Source organism: Cyanistes caeruleus, chromosome 3, assembly GCF_971803275.1.
Source record: "Cyanistes caeruleus chromosome 3, bCyaCae1.hap1.1, whole genome shotgun sequence".
Lineage (NCBI taxonomy): Eukaryota > Metazoa > Chordata > Aves > Passeriformes > Paridae > Cyanistes > Cyanistes caeruleus.
In genome coordinates this window covers 109720395-109745304 of record NC_141703.1, presented here as the reverse complement: position 1 = coordinate 109745304, position 24910 = coordinate 109720395, and the positions used below count along the sequence as shown (strand labels likewise).

General features: G+C 43.0%; 2 protein-coding genes across 3 annotated transcripts in view; both read left to right on the top strand.

The window, feature by feature from the left end:
- Positions 1-24910, top strand: part of LOC147654432 (uncharacterized) — a 749593-nt gene that overhangs the window by 181069 nt on the left and 543614 nt on the right. The gene's annotated exons all lie outside the window — the stretch shown is intronic.
- PTGFRN (prostaglandin F2 receptor inhibitor) overlaps positions 1-24910 on the top strand; it is a 66109-nt gene that overhangs the window by 15073 nt on the left and 26126 nt on the right. Inside the window, exons 2-5 of one of the 2 annotated variants that reach the window (XM_086883571.1) lie at positions 13319-13684; positions 14519-14938; positions 17794-18177; positions 21412-21837. In XM_086883571.1, coding sequence (XP_086739697.1) covers positions 13319-13684; positions 14519-14938; positions 17794-18177; positions 21412-21837 — 1596 coding nt within the window. The remainder of the gene's footprint in view (positions 1-13318; positions 13685-14518; positions 14939-17793; positions 18178-21411; positions 21838-24910) is intronic. The other variant, XM_086883572.1, reaches the window with a different exon arrangement.

Here is a 24910-nt window from a genome sequence, read left to right as displayed (position 1 = left end):
CCTCACTTCTGATTTTGGAGTTACTTGAAAATTCTGTGTTCTTTCATTCCTTTTTTTGTCTCTGTTCTCACTGCTGGGCCCAGCCTAGTCACCTGCTTGGGCTCCACTGAGGAGCAGCAGTGGTAAAAGGGTAGTGCCTCCAAGATCCTGCTTCCTGAGGCTGTGGAAGAGAGGGGATGATGTATTTAGCCTCAGGTCCTGCCTCTGACCGTGGCCACAAGTGGAAGCCTAGGGAAGAGTGAACACGTTACTGTCCTAGTGTATCTTTTCATGATCATATGTAGCTTGGAAGCTTCCTAAGTTAGAGGTGGTATCCTCACAGAATCATAGGGTAGTTTGGGTTGGAAGGGACCTTACAGATCATCTAGTTCCAACCCCCCCTGCCATGGAGAGAAACACTTCCCACTGGACCAGGTTGCTCAGAGGTCCATCCAACCTGGCTTTAGTGTGTTTAACCTTGTCTAATTCCTCCAAGTATTTACTGGCTCATGGGCGTTGCATTTGGCTACCTTCTGAAGCTGGTTTCTGAAATGTTCTGGGTGTTGTCACCTATTAGCTAATCTTGTTGTGTTACCTTTCCCTTTCTCTGTTATCACCTCTGGCAGTGACTGTCCGATGCATAGCATGCCAATGACAGCAGCAAAGTGTCTACTTAGGAGAGATACATTTCTTAAAAGCAGGAATAACAGGAAGCATTTGAAGGAAGATGTGTATTTGGGCGTGCTCAAATGAAAGTGGGTAGCTGAAGGCTGAACCCCACTTGGCTAAGACTCCAAGTGGTACTATACTGTGATTGTCTTTTATTACATGTGGGTTTTCTCGTGTCTAATAGCATCAAATTCTTCCCAGAAGCTTAAATGTGTGTGACATTTTACAGCACTTACCTGTTCCTGTGTGTACCAGGGAGGCTGTTCAGGATTGATTGCGGAGGCAAAAGTAGATTCTGCGGCAAATGCTGCAAGTTAATCAAAGCAGATAACAGTGATAACTTGCTGGCATATAATCTAAAGGGAGAAAAGACTAAATTTGTGATGGGGACCATGAAAAGACTGCTGGTCTTCTTTGGCCAGGTGCTGAATTGATGAACCTTGCTATTCTGCTGCTGGAGGTAACAAAATGCCTTCATTGAATTCAGGGCAGGGTTTTCAGAGGTGATGGAAGGCTTGGGACTGTGAGCCTGGACATTTAGAAAGGAATCTTGGTTCCCCAGGAGATTAATGCTCAGGCATTTTTGATAATTGAATCTCTTCATTTCTAGAACTAGCTAACTTTGGTCACACAAGAGCAGAGCGCTTTTTTTTTTTGCTTACCCTATAAGTCACAAGTAGAAATGTTTGTTTTTCTCCAGGATTGGGTAATTAGGGGGTGGAATTTCACCAGGTGCTTGCTCAGTGCTTTGTTGGTTTCTGGATCTCTTTTGTGTTGCCCACATGCACATACCTGCCCACCTGTTCCAGAAAGTCTCTTCTTCAGTCCAGTAAAATTAATCTTCCAGGAAATTAAACAGCAGCCACATGCAATACTGTTTCCTTTCACGTGTGAGAACAGCTTTCTAGAGGTAGGATTCAGGGCCACAGACAGCTAATTACACAGCTAATTTGCCTTCAAGCTCTTGGAGGCACTGAATGCCAGGAAATTCTTGACTCTTGCATGCTTTTTTTGGAAATTTTGGCTGTTGGATTTGTTGAGCAGGCATAAGTGATGATGCGAAGTGTGGGTGGATTTAAAATCCTGGCCACACATGTGTTCATGGCTTTAGCTCACATTTGTAATTTAGGGAAGACTTTTCTCTTTCCACACTGAAGTTCAAATATGCACAGTCCTTTAAGCATCCTTTAAGAGCACAGGTTGCATCTTCATCATCTTTTTGGTTGTCGAGGTCTGAATTTCTGAGGTGTCTCCTCACTGTCCCGGTTTCTGCACTTTGCTTTTTACTGGTAAGCAACCTGAGTGTACTGTTAAGTATTCCTTGGGATTTAAGTGAACAGAAGTGCTACGCCAGGAGCATATCTGCTGTCCTTCAGGTGTCTTGGATCTTTGGTACACTGCAACCCCCCAAAGATGCAATGTGATTTTTGGGGGCTTAGCACCAGCTGCCCTCTGCAGCCTTTTCTCTTTTTGAGACTGTGCTAGTGCCAAAGTAGACAGTTCTGCTAGTCTTAATTTTCTTTGTGATGCAGAACTTTTTTTTTTTTTTCTGTTTAAATATTAGTGAAGTAAATAAGGAGGCCATCTTGAGTTTGTCTACTAACCTAAAACTTTATTCTGAATTTTCAGGAGTCTTAATGAAACCAGCCATATTGATTTGAATGCTGTTTGTGAGGCTTTTTCCTGTGTTTCCAGAACTGTCTTGTGTTGGTATTTGTCCCTTTCAAATAATGAAGAGTGCTGTGGCATGCCTGCTTTCAAAGCCAGCTGTTTTGCAGACCCATCTGGGGGTAATTTTATTTAACAGTCTGTGTGGGGGTTGCACAGAGACCTTGACTGGAATCCCTGTGTTCCTTCTAGATGTTGTTTTATGTCCCTGACCTCTCATCTTTTTTCTTATCCAGACCTCTTTTCTTCTCTTGCTCCCACTGAACTGCTGACCCTCTGCTTTGGAAGAGAGAAATGATTCTGTAATGGAAAATATCTCTTCCTGAAATGGGTAATTTCATGTGTCTCTTTTTTTTTTTTTTTTAATGCTACAGATGAGACTACCTATCTTTTCTGGGGCAAGAGAGTCTCTCATTGTCTCTCCCATAGCAAATAATGAAAGCTCAGCAGCATCAAGTACTGTAAATACCTTGCAGTCCTGTTCTCAATTACAGAATTAGTTATGTAAATCTTGTCTTAAAGGAGGAAGAGCCCTGATGTCTCTTAAATCATACTCTGTGTGCACGCATGCAGGCAATTCCTTGTTGTCCAGGAGAAAAATACCAAATGGGTTCCACAGAGATTAGCATACTAAATTCTGTTGCTCTACATGACCTGAAACTGGCTTTTGAGTGCTAATTGGATCTGTAGGCTTTGAGAGAAGGGCTAGGAAAACACTGGCCTCCAGTTTTCCAGGTTTCAAGCAGCAGTGTGGATGTGGTGGTTGTGTAGGGGCCCAAGTGAAGTGCTCTGGAGGTACCAGTTGCTAGAGCACAAGTTAAGTAACTGTTCTGCATTGGCTTTTGTTACCTTTGCCTGGCTGTGCACATCTTTATGTTTGTTTTTATGTAAAGAAACTGTGTGATACAGCGAGCACTAGGCCTGAAACCAGGAATGCCTGTTATCTGTTCCTAACTGTTGCTGGTTTTTACATTTGGTCTAGTTGGTTAATCTGCCCAAGTAGATCTGCTAGAGAAAGACCTGGCAATAGCTGTGCTACTGCACTTACCTACACGGTCCTACGAGTCACAGGCACTCATTTCCATGTCACAACACCCATTCTGTGTGCATCTGCTGTTGGCATTTTTAATGTGGCTGCTTGCTTGGAGATTATTTACGGTGAAGATGAGACCGTTAAAAAATTAAACTACAGGCAAAAAGGATTGCTCTAAAACACTGAGCTCCATCCCCCCACTGGCTCCTGTGGCTGCAAATCAGTTGTCAAGTGTGGAGCCAAGGTGGGCCAGTGCCATATGCTGCCTTGTTCAGCAGTTCCAGCAGCCTGGCTGCCCAGCCACCTCGTTCTGTAATCTCTCACTACAGCAGATGCAGGCAGAGTGAAGCTGCCCTTCAGGATCCCAACTGGAGAGTCTGGGAGTCCAAGTGTGAGTGTGTGTTGTCACTTGGCGTTGTGGCTGTTGACTTCTGTGATGGGCCTCTGTTGCTGCTTTTGCTGAAGCCTCCAGGATGCCTTTGCTCGCCCGATGAAACGCTTGTTATGAAATGAGTGCCTGTGTGTGGAGTTTTGAAGTGAACCCCAAAATAATTAATGGGGAGGTGGAGGTTAAGATTAGTAATATCTGGATTATGAAAGTATTTGGCTTTAAAAATTTAATTTCCAAATCCCTTTTAGATTTAACTTGGCTTTAGACCGGACCTTGTCTTGTATGAGTGGGGCATTGGGTTAAATTGCAGTGGAACAATGCCACCAAATTGAAGCAGGTAAAGAACACAAAAGGCCACCAACAAAAACCTTCTGCAGCCTGCCCCTCTTCATCCCAAATGCCAAATAAAAAGCTCACATCTAAAAGCAAGGCAATACATTCACCTGAGAAACATCCCCCACAAAAAAACTCCAAACAGCTGTTTGTGCTTTTTCTTGCTTTGCTTTTTGGTTTTAGTGTAATTGTTAATGAAAAGTAAAAGACTATATTGGTTTCAGAACTTCTTGTATTTGTTAGCATTTTTAAAGGGGTTTTTTTTGTATATTACCTAGCATTAACGATAACTTGGAAAACTAATGATTATTTCACACTAATAAAAATCAGTGCTTTCTGCTTTGGGAGGGGAAAAGGTGCTGATAATGGAAATTGTTTTGGGGAGAGGAGAGAGTGCTAAAGCATTTCCTTTTAAAAATATATATACATTATACAAGTCACAGATTTGTGGAACACATGGATATTGCTATTCGTGCATCTTTTGAAAAGGTCTTTTGACAAATGCTTTTTCTTAGCTTTCCAGCTTTATCAACCTGCTATGTGCTATGTCCTGTTTAAAGACATGTTGGTAAAGTAGTAGCTTATACAGTTTTAATGTGATCTTTCTAGGATTTAGATGCTTTTTTTCTTGGATTTTGACTCGATGTATGATTTTTAGTTAATATAGATGCAGATTTAGAAATTATCTATTCTGATTGTTTACTCTAGTTAAATCCCCCAAAAGTTCAGTTTAATCCTAGTGGTGTGCTGCATTCCACACAGAGCGAAGAAAATGGTTTGTCTCTGCCCAGAGGAAATTGCAGTATAGAACAAATGGATTTGGACTGCTCTGCTCAGTTCCAACTGCTTTGGGAAAGATTTAAGATAAGAGATAAGTGCAAGTTAATGATGTTGCAGAATAGCACTGATTTTAATTCTGTATATTCCAGTTTGGGGACTTTTTAAAAATACTGCTCTTGCTCAAGTTGGCACTAGTAATAGGTATTTGTTAACTGGTGTCCTTCCTTCCCACTAAAGGAAATGTGAAGATACTGTAGATACAGCATTTCTGGAAATATTTGCAGCCCGGTTTCCAACTACGCTCTTAAGCCTTGACTTGTGGGCTTTACTGCTTTGTCAACTGTTTTCTTTAGAATGTAACTTATTGAACTTCTCTGCAACACAAATTGCTTCTGAGGAAGAACAACAGACAATCACCTGTCTTGTGTGGCAGTCTAAATACCACTTCCAGAATCCCTGGACTTTTTGGGTCAGATGTCACCAGGTAACTTGAATGGGCTGCTCTGTCAGAGTAGGATAAAAATGGAGACCTGTGAGACAATTTGGAGGACAGTAAATGAAGGCCATTAGCAGGGGCAGGTTTGTCAGGTGAGACCCAGGAAGAAGTGGCATGTTAATTCCTGTATTTCATAGGTTTTTTTCCCCCATCCCCTTTCTTTTTTGCTCCCAGATGCATTTTAGAGACTTGTCAAAAGTAGTTCTTAGATACAGCCTTTTATCTTTAACTGTCAGTCAGTGATAGGGAAAGGGAATAGAGATTATATGTGATGGAATTGTTTGACATCCAGGGAATCTAAAACATGATCTTTAGTATTATCTTTGCCTGCTAGGTGTTTTTTGTTTTGTTTTGTTTATTTTTTTGGACCAGTGGTGCCACAGTTCTTTGCCTGCCAAGAGCTGCTCGGTTTTACAAGGTAGCCTCCTGTTTTGCACAGTTGGGAAAGGTCTGTATGGCTTCTCCTCTCCCTTCTGCCTGCTATATGCCTTGGTCTACCTTCCAGTAGCAAACCTCTCCCCATGGCCAGGAATCAGTGGTGTAGAGAGGGATCTGTGCTGTCAGCAGCCAGTGATAGTGTTTTAAACTCTACCTGCACATGCAACCTGGTTTCTGCCTTACAGCTTCCACTGCAGATTACTGGTCTCTTCTCCTTGTATTGTAGCATGAATAATCCACACAAGCACTTGCAGCAAATTCCTGTAGCTTGTTTTGGCACAGGATTGAAATGAGTGATGTGCCAGAGTGAAAGATGCCAGTCAGCTTGTCTTCAAAAGAGAAGAGCTGTACAGGTGACCAGTGCTTCATTCCCAAAAGCCTAAGAGATGGCAGGAGAGGCAATGCTGCCTGTTGCAGCTGCCTTAGCAGAGAGACAGAAGGTGGCTTTCATTTTTGTGAGATGGTTCAGTGACTTTTTCCAGAATGAGTCTTTTTGGGCAGTGATCAGATGAACTGCTGACTATCTGCAGTGATACAATGTGTTTCATATGGTGATGTACTGTTCTCTTACTGTCCCTGTCTTTTTAGACAGTAAGATCTTCTGACTCCTGTCAGGTCTGGAGCCCCTTTTCTGCAGAGAAAGGCTGAGTGAATTGGTGGTGTTAAGTCTGGAGAAGAGGGGACTCCAGGGAGATGATGTTGTGGCCTTTGAGTACTTAAAGGGGGCTTGTAAGAAGGATGGAGAGAGACATTTGACCAAGGCATGTAGATACAGGACAAGGGATAATGGCTTTAAACTGAAAGAGGGCAGGTTTTGGTTGGATATTAAGAAGAAATTCTTGATGATGAGGGTGGAAAGGCACTGGAGCAGGTTGTTCAGAAAAGCTGTGGATGCCCCATTATGTGAAGTGTTTAAAGTCAGTTTGGCCAAAACTTCTAGCACCTTGGTCTAGTGCAAGATGTACCTGCCCATGGCAGAGTGTTGGAACTAAATGGTCTTTGAAAGTCCATTCTAACCCAAACCATTCTGTGGTTCTGTGATAACTGGGAGCTGTGCCCTAGTGGAAGCCTCATGGTTTGTTCAGGTGCTTCTGTAATCCCATGGCTTGGTGGCAGTGGGTGAGGGGATGAGTGGTGAGGGAAGCAGGTTGTTCCTGTGCTGCAGAATTAACATTCACATGTTTTCACATGACTGTTAGTCCACATGGTATAGATGGAGTTCAGCTGTGAAGGTGCTTGCTTTTTCACCCTGTGCTGGAGATGTGGCATTTCTGAGATCTCAGATGGTATGGAGATTAGAGCAATCCAGCAGCCTTGCAGTTTGATAGCTTTTCTGAGGCTCCACTTAAGATGCAGTATGCGTTTCTTCATCCTGATAGAGATAATGGGTTTTAAGCAATTACACCCAGGCTAATTCCTTTTGATAAGAGCTCTACATTATCTAAAAAAAGAATCCTAGCCGCCTGGGAAAGAACAATGTAAATGTCTCTCTCACGGACTCTTTCATTTGCTCTTCTCTGATATCTTCAGATGATAGGCTGCAGATCTTTCAAGCCATAAAAATCTATCCATTTTTTTTTGGGTAAGGGAATGTTGCAGTCAGAGAAACACAACTGTTTTCTTGCAAGGTGTGGAGGGGGAACCCTGTGTGCCTCAGACAATCCCAGTCTACTGCGGTGATTACAGCTTTGACATAAACAATCAAATTTGGTCTCTTTCAAAGGAGCCTCTTGTTTCTTCCCTTTCAGGCTGGCTGGTTGTAAAGTCTGGGTTGCTTCTGCTAATTAAGGCAGTCTGAATTTTGTAATTTGGAAAGAATAGGAATAGCCTACCACCTAATTTAGCATACATCCCAATCCCTGCTGTGTGTTTATCTCCACTGGAAGGAAGGGTATGATGATGTCATGGGTTAAGCAGGAATGGTGTAAGGCATCTCACTTACTTAGTTTTTGCTTTTTTTTCTTCTCTTTTTGAGACTAATATGGAAATTTTGATAGTTAGCTGCCTTTCTGGTACTTCAAGAACTTCCCTTTTCTGCTTAATCACTGACTTTCCCTCGCAGACTACACAGTGTAGTGTAGAAAATTTAACTGACTGCATTTAAAAAATAGAGGAAATACCAAAGGAAAATCTATGTTTAAATGTGCCCTTTCTAGGAAAATAATGTTATTTCCATATTTAAAAAAAATTGCTGTAACAGTATTGAAAGGTTTTCAAATATAGTAGAAATGTTTGGTATAACCTGTTCTTTCTCTCCCAGGTAGTCACTGATGACATTCTTGATGTGTAGCTGCCTGATTATAATTGAAGCTGGGAGGAGAGGCAAGGAGGAAAGGGGCAGATTGGAGATAAGGATTATAATCTCCTGTGCTGATATGCTTTGGCTCTCCTTCCCAAGAGGAGAGCCTGTGAATGTGTGGCATGCTGCCTATCCCCTCACCTGCCTGCTTGCTAGGGATAGTTGCTGAATGCTTCCCATCAGGAGCCTGATAAATTCTTTTCTGAAAATGGAGGAAGAGTATTTGAGTGGATGTGACTCTGGTGGGCTGGGAAAAAAAAAAAAAAAAAGGCAAAACTATTTTTTTCCTTCAGTTTGGAAAATGGCTTCATGCATCACAAGCACTATAGTTAAGCAGCTCAGTACAAAAATGAGGTTTTGCTAGAAATATCTTTAATGGTAAGGGATCCATTGCTCACACTCCAGTGTGGCACAAGAAGGGTTGCCCCTGCTCAGCCCACTCCCAGGTGCTGCAGCAAAGTGTTGCTTGGACTGGAAATAAATGGAGGGGTTCAGGGAGGGAGGATCATTACCACCATTTGCAAAGTTTGCTGCAGAATTTTTTTCCCCAGTCATAAACTGCTGTGAATTTGAAAGGGCTGCTGGGTATTTCCTTCCCAGACATGGTAATGTTTAGCTGGCAAATGAAACAACCTTTTGTTCGGAAAGCTCTTTTGAGATGAAAGGCGTCAGCAAAGTTGTCGCTGCGTCTCCTGTGACTGCCTTGGTTGAGGAGCTGGACTGCGTGTTCTAAGTCTTTCTGATGCAGAGGCTCGAGTGCTTAGTCTGAGCCAATTTACTCATTCGTTAGCTCTTACTTTTTTGACTTTAATTGGCTTCCTACTGCATGTCAGATTGCATTTTCCTTTGGCTGGCGGATGTGGAGGCGACCTCCTTCTCTGGGCTGCTACGAGAACATGTTTTCTTATTAGATAGAGCTGTCTAGTGCAGGCTGGAGGAAGCACCTTGTGAAAGAGAGTGCTGAAGCACAAGTATGTTCTTTGCAACAATAATACCTTCTCAGCCTTGTGGATGACTCCACAGGTTACTTTTCATCTTGTTCTTTCCTAAGTAATGCATAGATGCAAATTGTATGTGGAAATGAAGCTCCTAGAAAACTTTCCACATGTTCCTAATGCAAGGGGAAATCCTTAACCAGCCCTTTCCTTGAGGAGGTTTGTAGCTTGTTGAGAGTTTAAACAGCCTACCTCTTCTGTAGATCCTGCACAGTTTTGTTGCCTTGTTTTCTTGGTTATCCTAAAAATGACAGGTTGCTATTAAATGTACTCAGATTGACTTCACAACCCATCTATTCAATCATCTCCTTTCCTTGTTCTCATTTTTGGAAGGATTTCATTTAATGCCAGCAACGTGATGGTGCATCTGAGTGGTGGTACAAATTTATGAACCATTGCTAGGGAAAAAATACTAGCCCAAAGCTGCCTTGGATATGTCTGAGCTATTTTGCCTCCGTCTCACTAATATGGCAGACTGCAGTGTATTTTTATTCTACTTTGAGCCACACTTTGTCCATACTTCTGGTGGAGTATTTCTTGCATTCCCATGGGAGAATCCTCTAATCAAGTGCTTGACAAATACCCACGAGGGCTTTGTGGTTTTTTACATTTGTGTGTTTCTGGCCCAGCCCTGCCAAAGGACCAGTGTTGCCTGGTAGTGCTATCACCTGTTTCATGAACCCAAGGAATATGTCCCATGCCTTGTGTTTGTGTGCTCTCCTCCTTACACGGGCTCCATTACCTTTTGCTTTGGAAAATAGTTCCTTGCAATTTCCTCTGGTGGTTGTGTAATTCAATTAAAAATAAAGTTTTGTATTTAGGCAATTAACCTTGTGCTTTGGCAAATTTGATGTCCAACGCTAACTCAGATCCAGTTACCGAGTTTTTACTAAATACACATCATTGGTGGGATCAGTGATACTGAGAAATACAGAATTGTCAAAGTTCTGTTGTTTTCTTTCACAAGTGTATACATTGTTTTGTCCTCCTCCATCTGTTTCTATAGTTAAATGGGATTCAGATGAATTCATTAAGAACCTGTCACCTTATATTAACAGTGAAGTATATTGGGTGTCATGGAAAAGAAATGTTTCCAACAAATTTACATAGTTTTAAGCTCTTGTATCATGATTGCACTGGGAAGGTGAGGGGGTGTATGCAACATAACACAGGGGTCTGTAAGAATAAAATACTTGCAAAAGCTTCTCACTTATCTGCCGGAGTAATATGGAGCTCACCTTTTGCCAAGACTGGTGTCTGTAGCTCTGTGTCTGTAGCTACTTCTGCCAGTTACGTGAAATGTTAATCCCTGATGCACAGCAAAGAACATAACACCTTGTTTAGTCTCTTAGGGATAGCCTTGCTGCAGGACCAAAGGCAGAACTTTGAATTCACAGCCTGCTGGGTCACTTAGAAGTACAGCTTATCCTTGGAGTGCCTGCCCTGTGCACACTCCTCCTCACTTGTGGGGAGGGCAGAGCAGCTCCTCATTCTCCTGTTTGGTGATGTTGCCTCTGCTCCAGCTTTACCAGAATCCTGATTGATCTTAGCAATAACAAATGTTATTATTTGGAAAGTATGAAATTCGGTTACACCTCATCCCTCTTCTCTCCTGCAGTCTGTCCCACTGCCTTCCTTCCAGCCCTGGGTGAAGCTTGTGGGACTGTGCTGTGGGGAGGGGGATAGTCCTGGCTTTACAGATCTGGTGAGGACTCCCTGTGCTCCTGTCTTTCACTTCGCTTTGCCTTTTCCTAGGAAGGTGCTAATCACCCCCTACCTTCATTTAGTGTCAAAGGGTCTTTAATGACCTTGGAGGAAGGGAAACAGAGCTGTCGGTACTAATCTCAAACACAAATGCGCAGCCCTTGCCACGTTAGTCATGCCTTTGTCACCTCTAGATTGGATTAGTGCAGTGCATGGTATGTGGGTCTACAGCTGAAGACAAATGCAGAACAGTGTTGTCTGCTTGTTTTAGTGTCACCAGAGAGTATTTTCTAGAGAGATGTCAGTGTTTGAAGAGTGCCCTCAGTCAGGATCCTGAGCTGACTTCTCACAGTGGTTTGCTGGAAGCTGGTTTGACTGCCAGGCTTTAAAGCTTTACCTGCTGCTGCTGCTTTCTGTAAGAGGATAAGTTGAAGGATTGAATGCAATTTAAGACTTTGAGAGGAAGTATATCAGAGCCCTGTAGCTTGCTTTATTTTTTGTTGATTCTTTTTCTGTATGGATGATTTTATGATTTTAGCATGGTGGTTAGGTTAGAAGATGTGTCCTTGAAGACATCTGTCCATGGAACAATACATTGTCAGTGGAGGTTTTCCTCTCCAATGCACATGTGAATGGTGCAGCAAAGTCCAGCTCCCTTATTAGGACTAGTCAATCACTTGATCAGGTATATAACAGTCTCCTGGGAGGGATAGAAGGGGTAGGAGATTAACCCCAGTCTGCATTACAAATAAGTTTAATGAAGTACTAATGTTGAATACAGAAGGTCATGGCAGTGAGGAAATTGGACTATTATGACTGAGCCTGTACACGTGAACAGCCTGCAAAGTAAAGAGCATGATAAGAGTTCTGAACTGGGGAGGCAAAGGCAGTGTCAGTCCTTGGTTCAACTGTTTGCTGAAGTGTAACTGCAAATAAAATTATGATTTTTCTCTTGCAGTTGTGCTCAGTACAGTGTACAGCTGCTTGTGTAGTTTTTAAATGCTCACAGCAATCTTACCCTTTAACACATCCTTCTCAACACTGCTCTGGAGGGGATAAGCTGTGCTTTATAGCAGGTTCCCCAGTGGGGGGTTTCTGTTCACAAGACTCTTCTGCCCACACTTGGACACCCATTGGCATGATGGGCCTGAGCCAGCAAGTGGAGTCCTAATCTGCAGCAAGAAGATGTGCAGAGTGATAGGAGGGAAAGGCTCAGCAAATATATTGGTGTTCATGTCACTAGCAGGTGGCTTTCCAAGTGGATTTGGTGAATTGTAGCAGATGTGGGATGCTGTACTTTGTGTGTTGGGGGGTTGATTGTTTAAATTTATCTTTTCCTCTGTGGTATCTCAGATAATTTTTTTTTGTCCAATTGCTTTTGGTGTTGTTAAATGTCTACTTGGTTGTATCAAGATGTGTCTTTCAGAGTTCTGGCTTCTACCTGGCTGCTAAAATATTTTGCTATGGATGCGGAGGTGGTGGGATGCAGTAAGCTGTTCATATTTGGAGGCTGAGTTTTAGTACTCATCTCTTAAGAGATTTCTCTGGTTGGAACTACGAATCAAAGCAGTTTGCTCTTTGGAGAAGTAAGGACCTGCCAAAATCCATGTGCAGCTGCTGGGGTTATTCTCTCGACTACAGAGCCAAATCAACCAAAAGAGTCTCTTCTTGCTGTGTCTTTGCCAGGTCCTCTGGCTTGTTTAAGTGCTTCACACTTCTGCCTGGAGCATAGCATACTGCTTTGCCAGCCTTCTGCAGAAAACTGCTGTTGTCCTTCTTTCCTTCTGCTGAGATGGTACCAGAAAACACGGTCTGAGCACTCTGTATTCCTCTGCTTCAGAGGGAGCCTGCTCTGCTCATGTTCCCAGGTTCTAGGCCTTCACCAGATAGGAAACTTGTGGTTGCAGAAATCCACTCAAGCAAATGGTGTCCGCTGTAATCATTTCTTCCTTTTAAATTCAATTTGGAGGGCAAGGAATCTCACCTGTGTGAGAGAAGCCATGACCCTTCAGGGCAGCTGTGACTGTACTCATTTTTGGACACCGTCAACTTAAAGTTCTCATGGCCCTCAGTCTAGGGGAGAATTAATTTCCTACTTCAGACTCTCTAATGGTATCAGCAGAAGTCTTTATAAAAATTCCTGATTAGATTATGCCCTCGTTGTAGTAATAAAAACCGCTTATTAATGTTGTTTAAACATCTTACACTTGCCTTGTAGAAGAGAAATTGTTATCCATTGTATCTATGTCTAATTCCCTTCTTTTTTTTTTTCTTTTTACAATTTTCTCTCAGTCAGTATTTTGTTACCTCATGTGTTGTTATGTAAGGAGTGAAAAAAAGGTTGCCCACACTAAAAATGGTGTTTTTAGAGGCTCCTGCTTCAGTGAGATTAAATGTTAATGGGAAATAATTGCTCTTACTAGTTCTTGCTTTCTGCAGAGTGGGATGCCCAACCTTGGCATATTTAATTTTTGTTTTTTTCCTGGTTGAAGCCTATCCTTAACCATGTGTTATTCTTTATTCTCCTGCCTAGCTTTCTGCAGAGGGCGCATTGTGAGAGTGCCCAAAGGTCCCCTCATTCGGGTGGTGGGCACGGAGGTGGCGATCCCTTGCAGCGTTAGTGACTATGACGGACCCAGTGAACAGAACTTTGACTGGGAGTTCTCCCGGGACACTGACTTCGTGCGGATAGTGAGTACCTGGGATTCTACCTTCACCTCTGAGGAGTACCAAAAACGCGTGGGCCGCGGGGATATCAAACTGAGACGGAGCAGCAACGATGCTGTGGAACTTGTGATTAGGAACATCCAGCCAGCTGACCAAGGGAGATACAAATGTTCCACGCCCAGCACTGATGCCACCGTTCAGGGAAATTATGATGCAGAGGTCCAAGTGAAAGGTATTTCTGAAGAGTGAGGTGTGCTTTAAATTTGTTTTTGATATTGATTATAGATGTACCCATAAGAATGTTGACTTTCTGTTGTTTATGATCATTGTGATTTTTTGGTTTTTTCTTCTTCTTATTTCTCTTTAATTCTCCTGAAGCCAGAGTTTAAAATATGAAATATGATAGCAAAGGCAGATGAGGTGAAGAAGTGAAGAGAGGCTGTTTACTGTAAACACCACTTTTCTTTTTTTCTGCCTAGTAAATATGTAAATAAAACACTAACTGGTGGGTTTTCTAAGATGTCTGCAAATATTTCATGTCCTTAAGCCTCTGGATAGAGAAGCTAAGTTCAGGTAAAAACCACAGGCTGTCTTCTCTCTCAGTTTCAGTGTCATTTAGGGATCTTTCTGTATGAAGGAGGTAATCTTCCTTTTCTCCTTTAATATGTTGATAGTACAGTCTTGTCCTAGCTTTGCTCTATCACTTAGCATTTTTCAGTATTAAATTTGGACACTGTCTTTTCCCATGTCTTATCTTTTACTCAGAGGAATATGAAGATTAGTTTTGTGTGGGAATAGTCAAAATGATAATGTTTGAATGAGAAACTAAAGTGAGTGGAAGAATAAATGAATTCTTGTCTTGGCTTGTTTCAGCTGAAATTTTTTCAGCTGAATTTCCTTCTTCCTGGAATGTATTTGTGCGGAAGAAGGAATGATTGGCAAGGTGTTGCTCTGTGGTGGTTTTATTGCCTCGCATCTGAACAGCTCACTGTGGGTGTTCTCTTCTTGATTCTGTTTCATGATGCTTGTATCTTTTGGTTCTTTTTATTGTTTTTTATTCTAATAGTGATTTCCGACGGGCTGTCCGTGAGTGGTTCCAAAGCTCGTTCCTCGACGTCTCTCCGGCTGTCTGAGGGCGATTCCTTCAAGCTGCGCTGCTCAGCCGTCACCACCTCACCGGAGCACACTCACCTGCACGTGACCTGGCAGCTCAAGAGCGGATCCTCCTGGCGGGACATCCTATCTTTGACTCACGAGGGCAAGTTCCAGCCGGGCCCCGGCTACGAGGAGCGCTACCGCAGCGGGGACATCCGCCTGGACACGGGAGCCAACGACACGTACCGGTTATCCGTGTCCCAGGCTTCCTCGGCGGATGGCGGGGCCTACAGGTGCCTGGTGAGCGAGTGGGTGAGAGGGGCAGATGGCTCGTGGCAGAAGATCCAGGAGAAGAGCGTGGAGATCGCCGCTGTGTCGGTGCAGAGGACCGGTGAGTGTTCCTGGTGGGCTGCGGTCGCAGCGCTGGGCTGTGTCCAGACCCTGGTGCTTTGGGGTAAGCTGAAAGAAGTGAGGGTGCGTTCCAGCAAAAGCTGGAGTGCTGTTTGGAGAGCTGGCCTGTTTACATCCGTGACATCATTTTTCTAGCTTTATTTTGGGGAAAAGGGGGTTGATGGCATGGAAGGATTGCCTGGAGTCTCTTGGATACCTAGACCCAGATTCTATCCTTCCTTCATTTCAGAGTGCTCATGTTTTATATTTCTTAAATAAACGTTATGTTTAACACCTGGTTACCCAAAGCCTTCCCTCTGGTCTCTTATTAACACAGGGTTCCATAGCACTAAACAGCTGCACTTCCTCTGTGGAAGTGGATTCAGTGATAGATTTGAAGCTTTTCTGTATGCTGTTTGTTAAAATAGCCTAGAAAGATCCAGAGAAAGGAGGAAGACAGTGATAATTTAACAGGGCAAATTACCCAATGATTTTTATCACTGGTCTGATTGCTCTGCTGTTTTGGCAGGGGTCTGGGACAGTAACGGTTCTGTTAAACACATCATTGCATGCTTGGCTAAAGAGACAAAAACACATGCAGTGCTATGCTGAGGATATCCAGATATCCCTGCCCATACAGATATCAGGACTAGATGCACTAAGCACCTGATTGCATTAGCATTATCAGTGCTGGTTGGAGGAGAGAGAGTAGGGGTGATGCACCTTATCACTCAATAGGTGGAAAAACAGGCAGTGATGGTCTTTCAGAAATATGAGATTATCATGGTATTTTAGAACTGTTCAGACAGGAAGGGTATCTTTTCGTTTTTGTAATCCTTTAATCACTATGGAGAGAACCTAAAAGTCTGGATTTTTTTGATTGACTCATTTGGATGAGTCTTTTAACGTCTTGGTGGTACTTAGCCAGTGAAATTTGACAGGATCAATCTGCCCCCTCTTTTTCATGGTGTCTGTTCCACAGCAAAGCTTGCAGGTACTCTCTGCTGACACAGGACTTGCCTAATTAAGAGCTGTAATTCTCGATTTTGTCACACTTTTGCAGTGTATGAGTAGGTTTAAGTAGGTGGGGTTTAATCACTGGATGAAAACAGCATAAGGCTGGCCAAGACCAGTAGTGGTACAGTTTTTTGATGTGGTTTGGGTGTGTGGTTTGTTTGTTGTAGGGGTTTTTGTTTGTTTTTCTTTGTGTTTTTTTTGCCTTCATTTTAAGCTCAGTCATAAGCAGCACTGGCACTTTGTCAGGGGCATGAAGGCTTTTTTAAAGTTATGCTAAAGGGGATAGGTTATTCTCCAGAAAAATGCTATATGCACATCCTGTATAAGAGCATCTTGTGCTGACATCTAAAATCTCTGCACTTGAATGCTAAAAGAATTTGAGATGTAAATGGTTATATGCCTATGGGTAAACTCTCTCCAAGTCCCTCTATGTGCATACATTGCCAGATTGTGAATGCCCATCACTTTCATGAAGACAGAAATGTTGCTTGGAGAATTGCTGCTCTTAACCTTGCAGATGAGTCTTACTTTGTATTCTGGTATTATCCTGTTAAATTAGCTAGGCTTTCCTACTGATTCCAATCCAATGATAAGACAGTGATGCAAGTCCCAGTGAGAGATTCATCTGGGCTTGGTTTCAGCCCTCAAGTGAGGCCTGCTACCCTCTGTCCAGTTTGACTGCTTTGTGTTATCAGGTGGTGAGGGGTGAAAATGAGCGTTGCTTGGTTTTATTTGCAGTAGTTCTGACTACTCAGTTTTGCTCTAGCATTCACGCGTTTTGTCTAATTCCAGGTGATTATCTGAGGAGGTTTGTGCAGATGGGGAACTCTTATGTAGTAGAACATAATTTTAGCAGAGACACATCTGCAGGTTTAAAGCAGGTGTCTTTCTTCTTGCTTGTGCTGAGAAGAGCCACTGCTGTAGCAGCCCTGTCCACTGGCCTCAGTGGAGACTTTAAGAGCAGCTGCATGACACACTGTGGGAATGGTGCTGCACTGAGACCCAGATCTAATTTTCAGGCAGCGTAGAACAAGTGAGTGAGCAAGTGAAGACACATGGTAGCCTGGTCTTGACACTGTGATTCCATGGTTTTCTTTTAGTATTCTGTATCTGGTCCTGTTTGAATGCTGGCCATGTATATTAAAAATATTCACTGGCCAGTGGTTGCTAAGTGTGTTTGGAGTGGCAGTTGGAGTTGCTTTGGAGTCTCCAGTGTGTGTTGTTCTGAGCAGTAAGTGGAGAGATCAGCAGTATAGGGAGTTACTGCTGCCTTCTGTTTGCTTCCATTTCATGTTTTTCCAGCACACCTGAGGTCAGTCAGGACTCCCACATGTGGCCATGGCTGCTTCTCATCTAAATCTGCTCTGTTTGAGGAGCTCAAAAATGTCAGCAGGAAACCATGTTGAATTCCAGTGTAGTTCCTAGTGATTCCTGTAGATGCTTGGTCTTTTGAGGCAGTCCCAAAACACTTTGACACTCTTGTGAGACTGAAAAATCCTGTACACGTTTTCCTGCTGTGCAAAGGTAATGTGTGGTCTGTGGATGAGAGAAAGCCTTCATGGACCAGTTGCTGTTGAGTCATAAAAATGCTCTTCTCCCTCCCTTTCTCCCCTCTGCCCTCATCACACATCCCTTGCTTGACTGATAATGTGTATTGCCCTTGTAATAGATCACTCGGCTCAATATCCAACAGGCATTTGAAGGTTGGGCTACTGAGCCTTTTCAGAAGCTCCTGTTAGAGAATGTGAAGTCCTGGATAACTTAGAGTGAGCTGTGTTTATTAAAAGTAACAAATAAAAAAAATTTTTTTGTTTGAATTTTTGTGTCTCTCTTTCCAAGCTCTAGATGTGGTCATCTCAACCAGCAATGTGTCTGTGACCGAAAGAGACTCCCTGGATCTTACATGCAACATCACAACAGACAGAAGTGGTATTTTCCAGGCAGAGGTGATGTGGTATTTTTCTGCATCACCTGATGACACTTTGTCAGATGCTCAGCTCCTGCTGAGCATGGACCACGATTCTGTTGTCAGTGATTCAACTCTCATCAGCCTCAGCCGTGTGGACAGGAACTCCTATCGCCTCTTGGTGCGTGATGTGGATGTGGAGGACTCTGGCTACTACTTCTGTGAAGCTGCTATCTGGGTGCCCCTGCACAATGGGAGCTGGCATAAGGTGGTGGAGAGGACCTCTGCACCAGTCAGTGTGGTGGTGACAGCACTAGGTGAGTGATTGTGCTGTCAGACTTCTTGGGTAATATATCCCTCCATCCTTGGCTCCATCAGAAAAGGGAGAGTACCTTGCAGAATCTCTTCTGCATGAATGGTTCTCTTATTTGCATCTATTATCTATATGTGGGGATCTCTCTCTCTCACATACATTTCTCTTTGTGCAAATATCCTTAGGAAAAAAGTTACCTGAGAGAAGTACTAAAAATGAAACTCCTTTTTAAGAAGTAAAACTACTTTAAAAGCCTGTTGTTTTACAGATAGGTCTCGATATGTCAGCCTACCCAATCTGTTCTGTAGTTTATTCTTGAGGAGATAATAGCTTCAATTTAGAGGCAGTGAAACTCAGGATGTTGTTGCAGAATGGTGTAGGTAAGGTATCTGCACCTGCTGAAATTTGCAAGCAAAATTTGGAAGCATGAATGGATGTAAACTGGCAGACTCTAGTGCTTGGTGCCTGTTCCCAGCTCTGACTGGATGCAAGCATCCAGGCCCAAACCCTTTCAATGTACCCTTTCAGATCCTCTTGTCATGAGAAACTGGTGGTACTGTCCAGTTACAAAGGCAGAGCTCCTCCAACATGAACGTGCTGAATGAGGCTAGCATATAGAGAGCCTGTTTTTCAGCAATAAATAGCTGTGCCATAAGGTTAAATCCCATTGACAATGACTTTAAACGTTGCATTTCTGCATTGTGCAGAGCAGTTGAGCCGTGGCCGTCTCCAAGTACACTTGTAATGTGTACTAGAAGTGCACAAGTGATTAATGTCTTCATTTCCTCTCCTCATTCAGCCATTCACATTGTACCTTAAACTTGTGAGTGTTCCCTCCTTCCCCCACTTGTGTGCATGTGTGGTCATGCACGTGTGTTCATGTGTGTACAGATGCACACTCGTGTGCTCTCTTGGCGTGCCTGTACCTACTCTTTACTCTTTCCATTATAATTTAGCATTATTTGGGAACAGGAGAAAATAAAATCTGCTCTCCAGCAGATGCAGATGCTTGGTTGCTAGGGAGAGGGAAAGCAGAATAAATTTTCAGTGTTTGAGGTTTTCAATTGCATCCAGATTTCACCAACTCCTCCTTAATGGAAGTTAAGAGCTCCTGGAGTATTAAGTCGTTGAATTGTCAGTGAGGCTGTTCTTTGACAGCTGACAGAGTGGAGGAATGAGGTTTATCCAGCCAGCCTTTTATTCTTTCTAAATCCTCTGTTTGAGTGTCTGTCAGGGTGAAGTGCCTGTCTGGAGTGGTGCTATCAAAGAGAAAACTCTCTTCTTAGGGTCCTTCCTCTGCCCACAAATAAAACAAACCTCGAGCAGTTTTCTAAGAACTTGGGATTCTTGCGGCTTTTTCCTTCTTGTGTCCCTGTCTAGAGAAGTGCATCTGCTTTCATAGTCTTTGTTGCTGTGAAGATATTAGTTGGTCTTGAATGCCTTCTTTCTGAGTGGGAGGGGAGGCAAAGTGAGAATGATAAGAGAGTTGTAGAGTGCGAGCAATACATCATGAGGCCCTGGTGTAAATTTGTCTTTTGTGAAAGAGAAAGGAAGAGCAGTGTAGCTGTAGGATCTTACACCAAAAGTGGGGTTTGGCCATCATTACTAATCTGTGCTTTGGTTGTAGCAAAATTCTGTGCATTTTCTTTTTATTTTGCCTTACTTATCCTGAAAATGTGCAGAAATCTCCACATGCTTACTGGTAGTAGGTACCACAGACTTTGTAAGCAGTGCTTTTATGATTTTATGTTGCCTAATGTCACAGAAACTCACTGTCTGTATTACCAGATTATCTGGGGTCTGGTGTGTATTGATGCCCTTGTTCTTGCTAGATGCAAGGACACTGGTGAGAGATCTTTTCTGCAGGCTGACAAAGAAGCAGCCCAGCTTGTTTGCTACAATTGTTTTTATCCTTTGCATCTCAAGTCCAAAAGTGCATATGCACACAGAGTTTCCACAGCAGTTCTATTAAGATGCTTTATTATCTTGGCTCATTGGTGAGCTAAGCCTAAGTTTTAGCCTTGGATTGCCTTCTTTGTCCCAATTATAGCTTCAGTTAATTGTTTCTAGGAGGGCAAAATGCCAAGTAAAACATAAAGCAGGAAATAAATACAGAGTGCTGAATACAGTTAGGCTGTAAAAGCTGTGTGATGAGTATTGGCCAAACAGTTGGGAAGCAGGTCATTTTTCTGAATTATAGTAGACAACAAGACAAAAATACTCTAATACTAGTAAATAAATATGTATTTTGTTTGTGGTGTGAAGTTCTTGCTGTAATCTTTTTCCTTTACTATCTCTGTAGTCTGAGAGAAAATAGTCATGCGGCTCCCTTATCGCTTTTAGGCTTTGGGCAGCCAGCTATTTCAGATTTAAATACAGCAGCCCCATTCTTAACCCGTAAAACTCAGACACTGATTTTCCACCGTGAGATATTCCAGCCTCACAGCTGTACAGCACATACTTCACTATTCAGACTGTGAAGCTTTTTCTGATCTACACATCTTCAACTCTTATCCTACTTAGTATTTATTGACCTAGGAAGCATTTAAACTGCTGACCACTGAAACTTACTGTGCTCAGCTCTCAATGCTGCCTGTGGCCAGTGGCAGTGGTGTTCTGTGTCCCCTGGTTTGTGTGTCTGGGTGGGTGAAGTGTTTGCCTTTTAAAGGGCTGCTTTTTACCATTCTCAAACTGTTGTAGACATCCCAGTTAATGGGGTGGTTAAGTGTGGAAATTGAGGCATTTCAAGATGGAAGATGGCCTCTTATCCTGGAGAGATATTGGGGAAACGGGGTGTCTCTGGTCAGTCCAAAGCTAGAGGATAACCAGTGTCCTGCTGCAGGCTGCCCCAGGCATTTGACAGGTGGAAAAAGTGGCTATCTGGGTTAAAACTGAGCCTACAGGTGGGTTCTTGGGAGCAGACCTTAAGGAAGGAATTATTTTGCTCAACAAGATCTATTAGTCCTGATTTTTCTGAAATGGTCTTACTAGACCTATGAAATGGAACGTCCAGTTTGGAAATGCAGACCTAGGGGTACCTGTGTCAGACTGGTGCAAGTCTGAGAACAAGAGTCCAAGTTCCAAGGTCTTGTAAGAAAAATGCATACGGTGGCACTTGGCTTCTTAGCTCAGACGCTAAAACTGGGTGTTACAAGTTAGTGTATCATTTCATTAATTCTGGTGTTTTCTCCTTTCTTGTAGCTTCTAACCTGTTTCTTCTGTGTTCCTTCTCCTGCAGAACCAGACTATGATGTGTTCCTGAATGCCTCTAAAACACCCAAGTTTTCAGATGACCCCACAGAGCTCGACTGCAGGATCACAAACGTACAGGACACCGAAGCGAACATCCGCTTCACCGTTTCCTGGTACTACAGGCAGCACCTGCCCGGTGACGATGTGGTGGCAGAGGAGCTCCTGGCTTCCATGGATGCAGACTGGACCCTGCTGCTTGGGGACAGGGGCAGAGAGCGGATTCAGAATGGGGAAATAATCTTCTCTAAAAAGTCTGCTGACACCTTCAGTTTGAGGATCCAGTGGACTTCAGAGAGTGACAGAGGGGATTATTTCTGTGTCATCTCAGCGTGGAGTAGGCACCGCAACAACAGCTGGGTGAAGAGCAAAGAAGTGACTTCTGCATCTGTCAACATTTTCTGGGCTACACAAGGTAGGACCTTTACAGCTGGGTGGTTGAGAGCAGGCTTGTCAGCCAGAAGGCCTGCTGATGGGCTTTGGAAATGGGGTTCTCTGTTTATGAAGGTTTAAAAGCACTGTCAGCCTGTGTAAAGGCCTCTTATCTGTGGAGGAGAATAACTACATCACTACTTTACCTGTTTTATGCAACAGTTTGGAGTGGAAGTGCAAAGGAAGAGACACCATCAAAGGAGAGATTTTCCATCAAGCTGCTGAGACTTCCAGGAGCTGGGCTGGAAGTGGCAGGGGTGGAATCCAGCAGCGTTGCTGTGGTCATTGCCCACTTTCGTGGCTCAGAGTATTTTGGTCTCTTTGGGATGCATCTTGCTGCTATCAACAGGGTTTTACTGAGGTGAAAAGAGGAATGTCAATTTGTCTTCTCTGTCTGACAGTTTGAGAAATGTGGTTTTATTTTTCTCTTCTCTAAGCCCATGTTTAAAAGGCAGTTCTGAGAAAGTTCATGGGCACAGTACAACCAGGGTATCAAAAATTAAGTGGGTAGCTGAACAAAGTAATTCAGTGGTTTGCCTGGATCTTGACCTTTTTTAGGCAGAAGTGACTAGCTCTAGTCAGTATTTAACTTTTTCTGGGAACATTTTTAGAAGCTTAATAGTTACCTGAAGTTGCTTAACTGTGGTTTAAAATGGAATCCGTGTTTCTTGGATGTGCTATAGAGTGATACTGTTTTGGCTCAGAGTGAATCATGCAAGAGGGGTCTGTTGGAGAGCATCAGAAAGGTTAGGATAACCTAGGATGTAATGTCTTTTTCAAAAATCTGTGCTTAGCTAAGCTGCATTTATCTTGATAGATAGTTTAACAGTCTAGCTTAGGCATCCACAGGCAGAGAACTATATTTCAGAGACAAGCAATTTGAAATAATTTTGAAATTGTTTAGGGATAATCCCTGAACAGCAAATTGGAAATCATCTGCTGTGATTCTGCTTCAGTGGAGAGAGAAGTGGTAAGTGGTGGGCTGCTTGCTCGGTACTCCCTGCATCTCCAGACCAAGCCTGTGGTTCAGGGAAAGGTCTTTTTTTTTTGGTTTTTTTTTACCCCTGAAGCCGGCTTTTCCAGCAGGACTGAGAAGTCTCATTAATGCTGAGTGTTGGTCACAATTAGTTCAGTGTTATGCCACAACACGGAGTGTGTGTATGTGCATGTCAGTGTAATGGATCGTCGCCTTTGGAGCAGCTAGAGAGACCAGCTGGAGTTGAAAAGTCTCAGCCTGTGTTGACATTTCCGAGGGAAAACAAACCGTGACAGGTGTGAACATTCCCTTGTTTCTGGTTTTGTTCCAGAAACTCTGCTAATTTTGCAGCACAAATGTAAATGTTATAGTCCCCATGCTGAGGAGTACGTTCTGTTGGCAAAAGTTGGGGCTGGGGGACTTATTACGTGAAAGTGAGCTCTCCTACAAAATCCTGCCCCTCCTGAAAATGAATGTTATGTGTATATGGGGTGGGGAGGATGAAATATAGGTTTGATTTCCCCTTCTCTTCAACCCATCAACTCCTCCTTCAGCAGCACAGCCCCAGATGCTTCTCCCCATGTGCCCTGTCCCCTGCCATATCCTGTTCCTGTGAACTCCAGACTCAGCTGAGAGCCCAGTGCTGGAGCCAGCAACTATGAAGGAGTTAATCTGCTGCTGCCTGTGCTCTCTGACTGTTGTTTTGACAAGTATCTCTGGTGATTTGAGTCCCTAACTGCTCCCAGTGCTTTATAAAAGCCAGCAGCCAGGCTCCCACGTGTTTGCCTAAGGAGAGAACAGAAATTTGCCTCTTCCATAGATAGCTTATGCCTATAGAGAGACTTTTCTTCCATCTATTTCATTGCTTGCATCTTCTTTGTTGACACTGGAGCAGTGCTTTGGAGGGAGGACGTTGGAGAAATCTCACTTTGAAAACAATTGTTCTGAGTTCTTGAGAAAGGAGAAGTGGATTTATATTTTGTCTGTGGGTCTCTCAGCAAAGAGGGGTGTTCAGAGCCTTTATTCAAAATGTAAACTTCATATAAAGATGTCAAAACCCCTTTTTTGTGCATTGTGTAATAAGTTGTGTGTTTGCCCATTTGAACTTGGGGTTTTATTGTCTCTGTTTTCTGTTTTATTCTACAGGGACCAATAATGCTCACACATCTTTCTGCTTACTCAGCTTTGCAAATGCAGCCAATTGCTATCATAGATCACCGTTGTTTTTGACATAGTCTGCCTGACATGTTTCTTCCCCTCTTCTACTTTCTCCCCTGCCAAGGTGACAAAGAAGGCATATCTGTCTCATCTCAGAAATTAAAAACATCAGTTGTATTATGTTTTGCTTATTTAGAGTGCAAATTCCAGTCAGTTAAAAGGGGTAAAGGAAGGGAGGGAACCTTTTTTGACTAGCTCTGTAAATGACTTTTGACCCAGAAAAAAAAAGTCTGCTATTTTAAAAGATAACTTTATTTATTTATTTGAATGAGAGTTACATTTAGAACACAGATACTGTTTGCAGTGCAACGTGGAATCAATGTTTTTTTCCTAAACCAGTGTTGTCAGCTTTGGATCTGCATGGAGTACTTAGCAGAAGAGTACATTATCTTTTAATTGAAATTCCAAATCCCAAAGGTACCATTATTTGCGGTTTTGTTAATACTTCTGTCTTTAATTTACAAAATAATTATATTTAACATAATGTTAGTTGTCCTAAATGTTTGCCCAGGCCCTCCCATCACACTTAATTGGGAGCAAGGGTGTCTTAATGTTTCAGACAGTCCTGCAGTAGAGAACAGATAATATGTCTAACACTTACTTTTCTTTATCATCGCTGATACATCACAGACAGGGGTGAAGTACAGACACACAGTTCCTCCTTGGCAAAGAAATCCCCATGGCACTAAGCTGGTGTGTGTATGTCCAGTTTGGCTGTAGGGACAAGAGATCCTGAGGTCAGGTGTGTGTTTATGTGTAGTTCATGTGTTCGGGTGTAGGGTTTGGTGTGCCTGTTGTGCTTCCAGAGCTGCTGGGGCTGCACTTGTACCTCAGGATGTTGTACAGCCACCTTCTCCTGCCA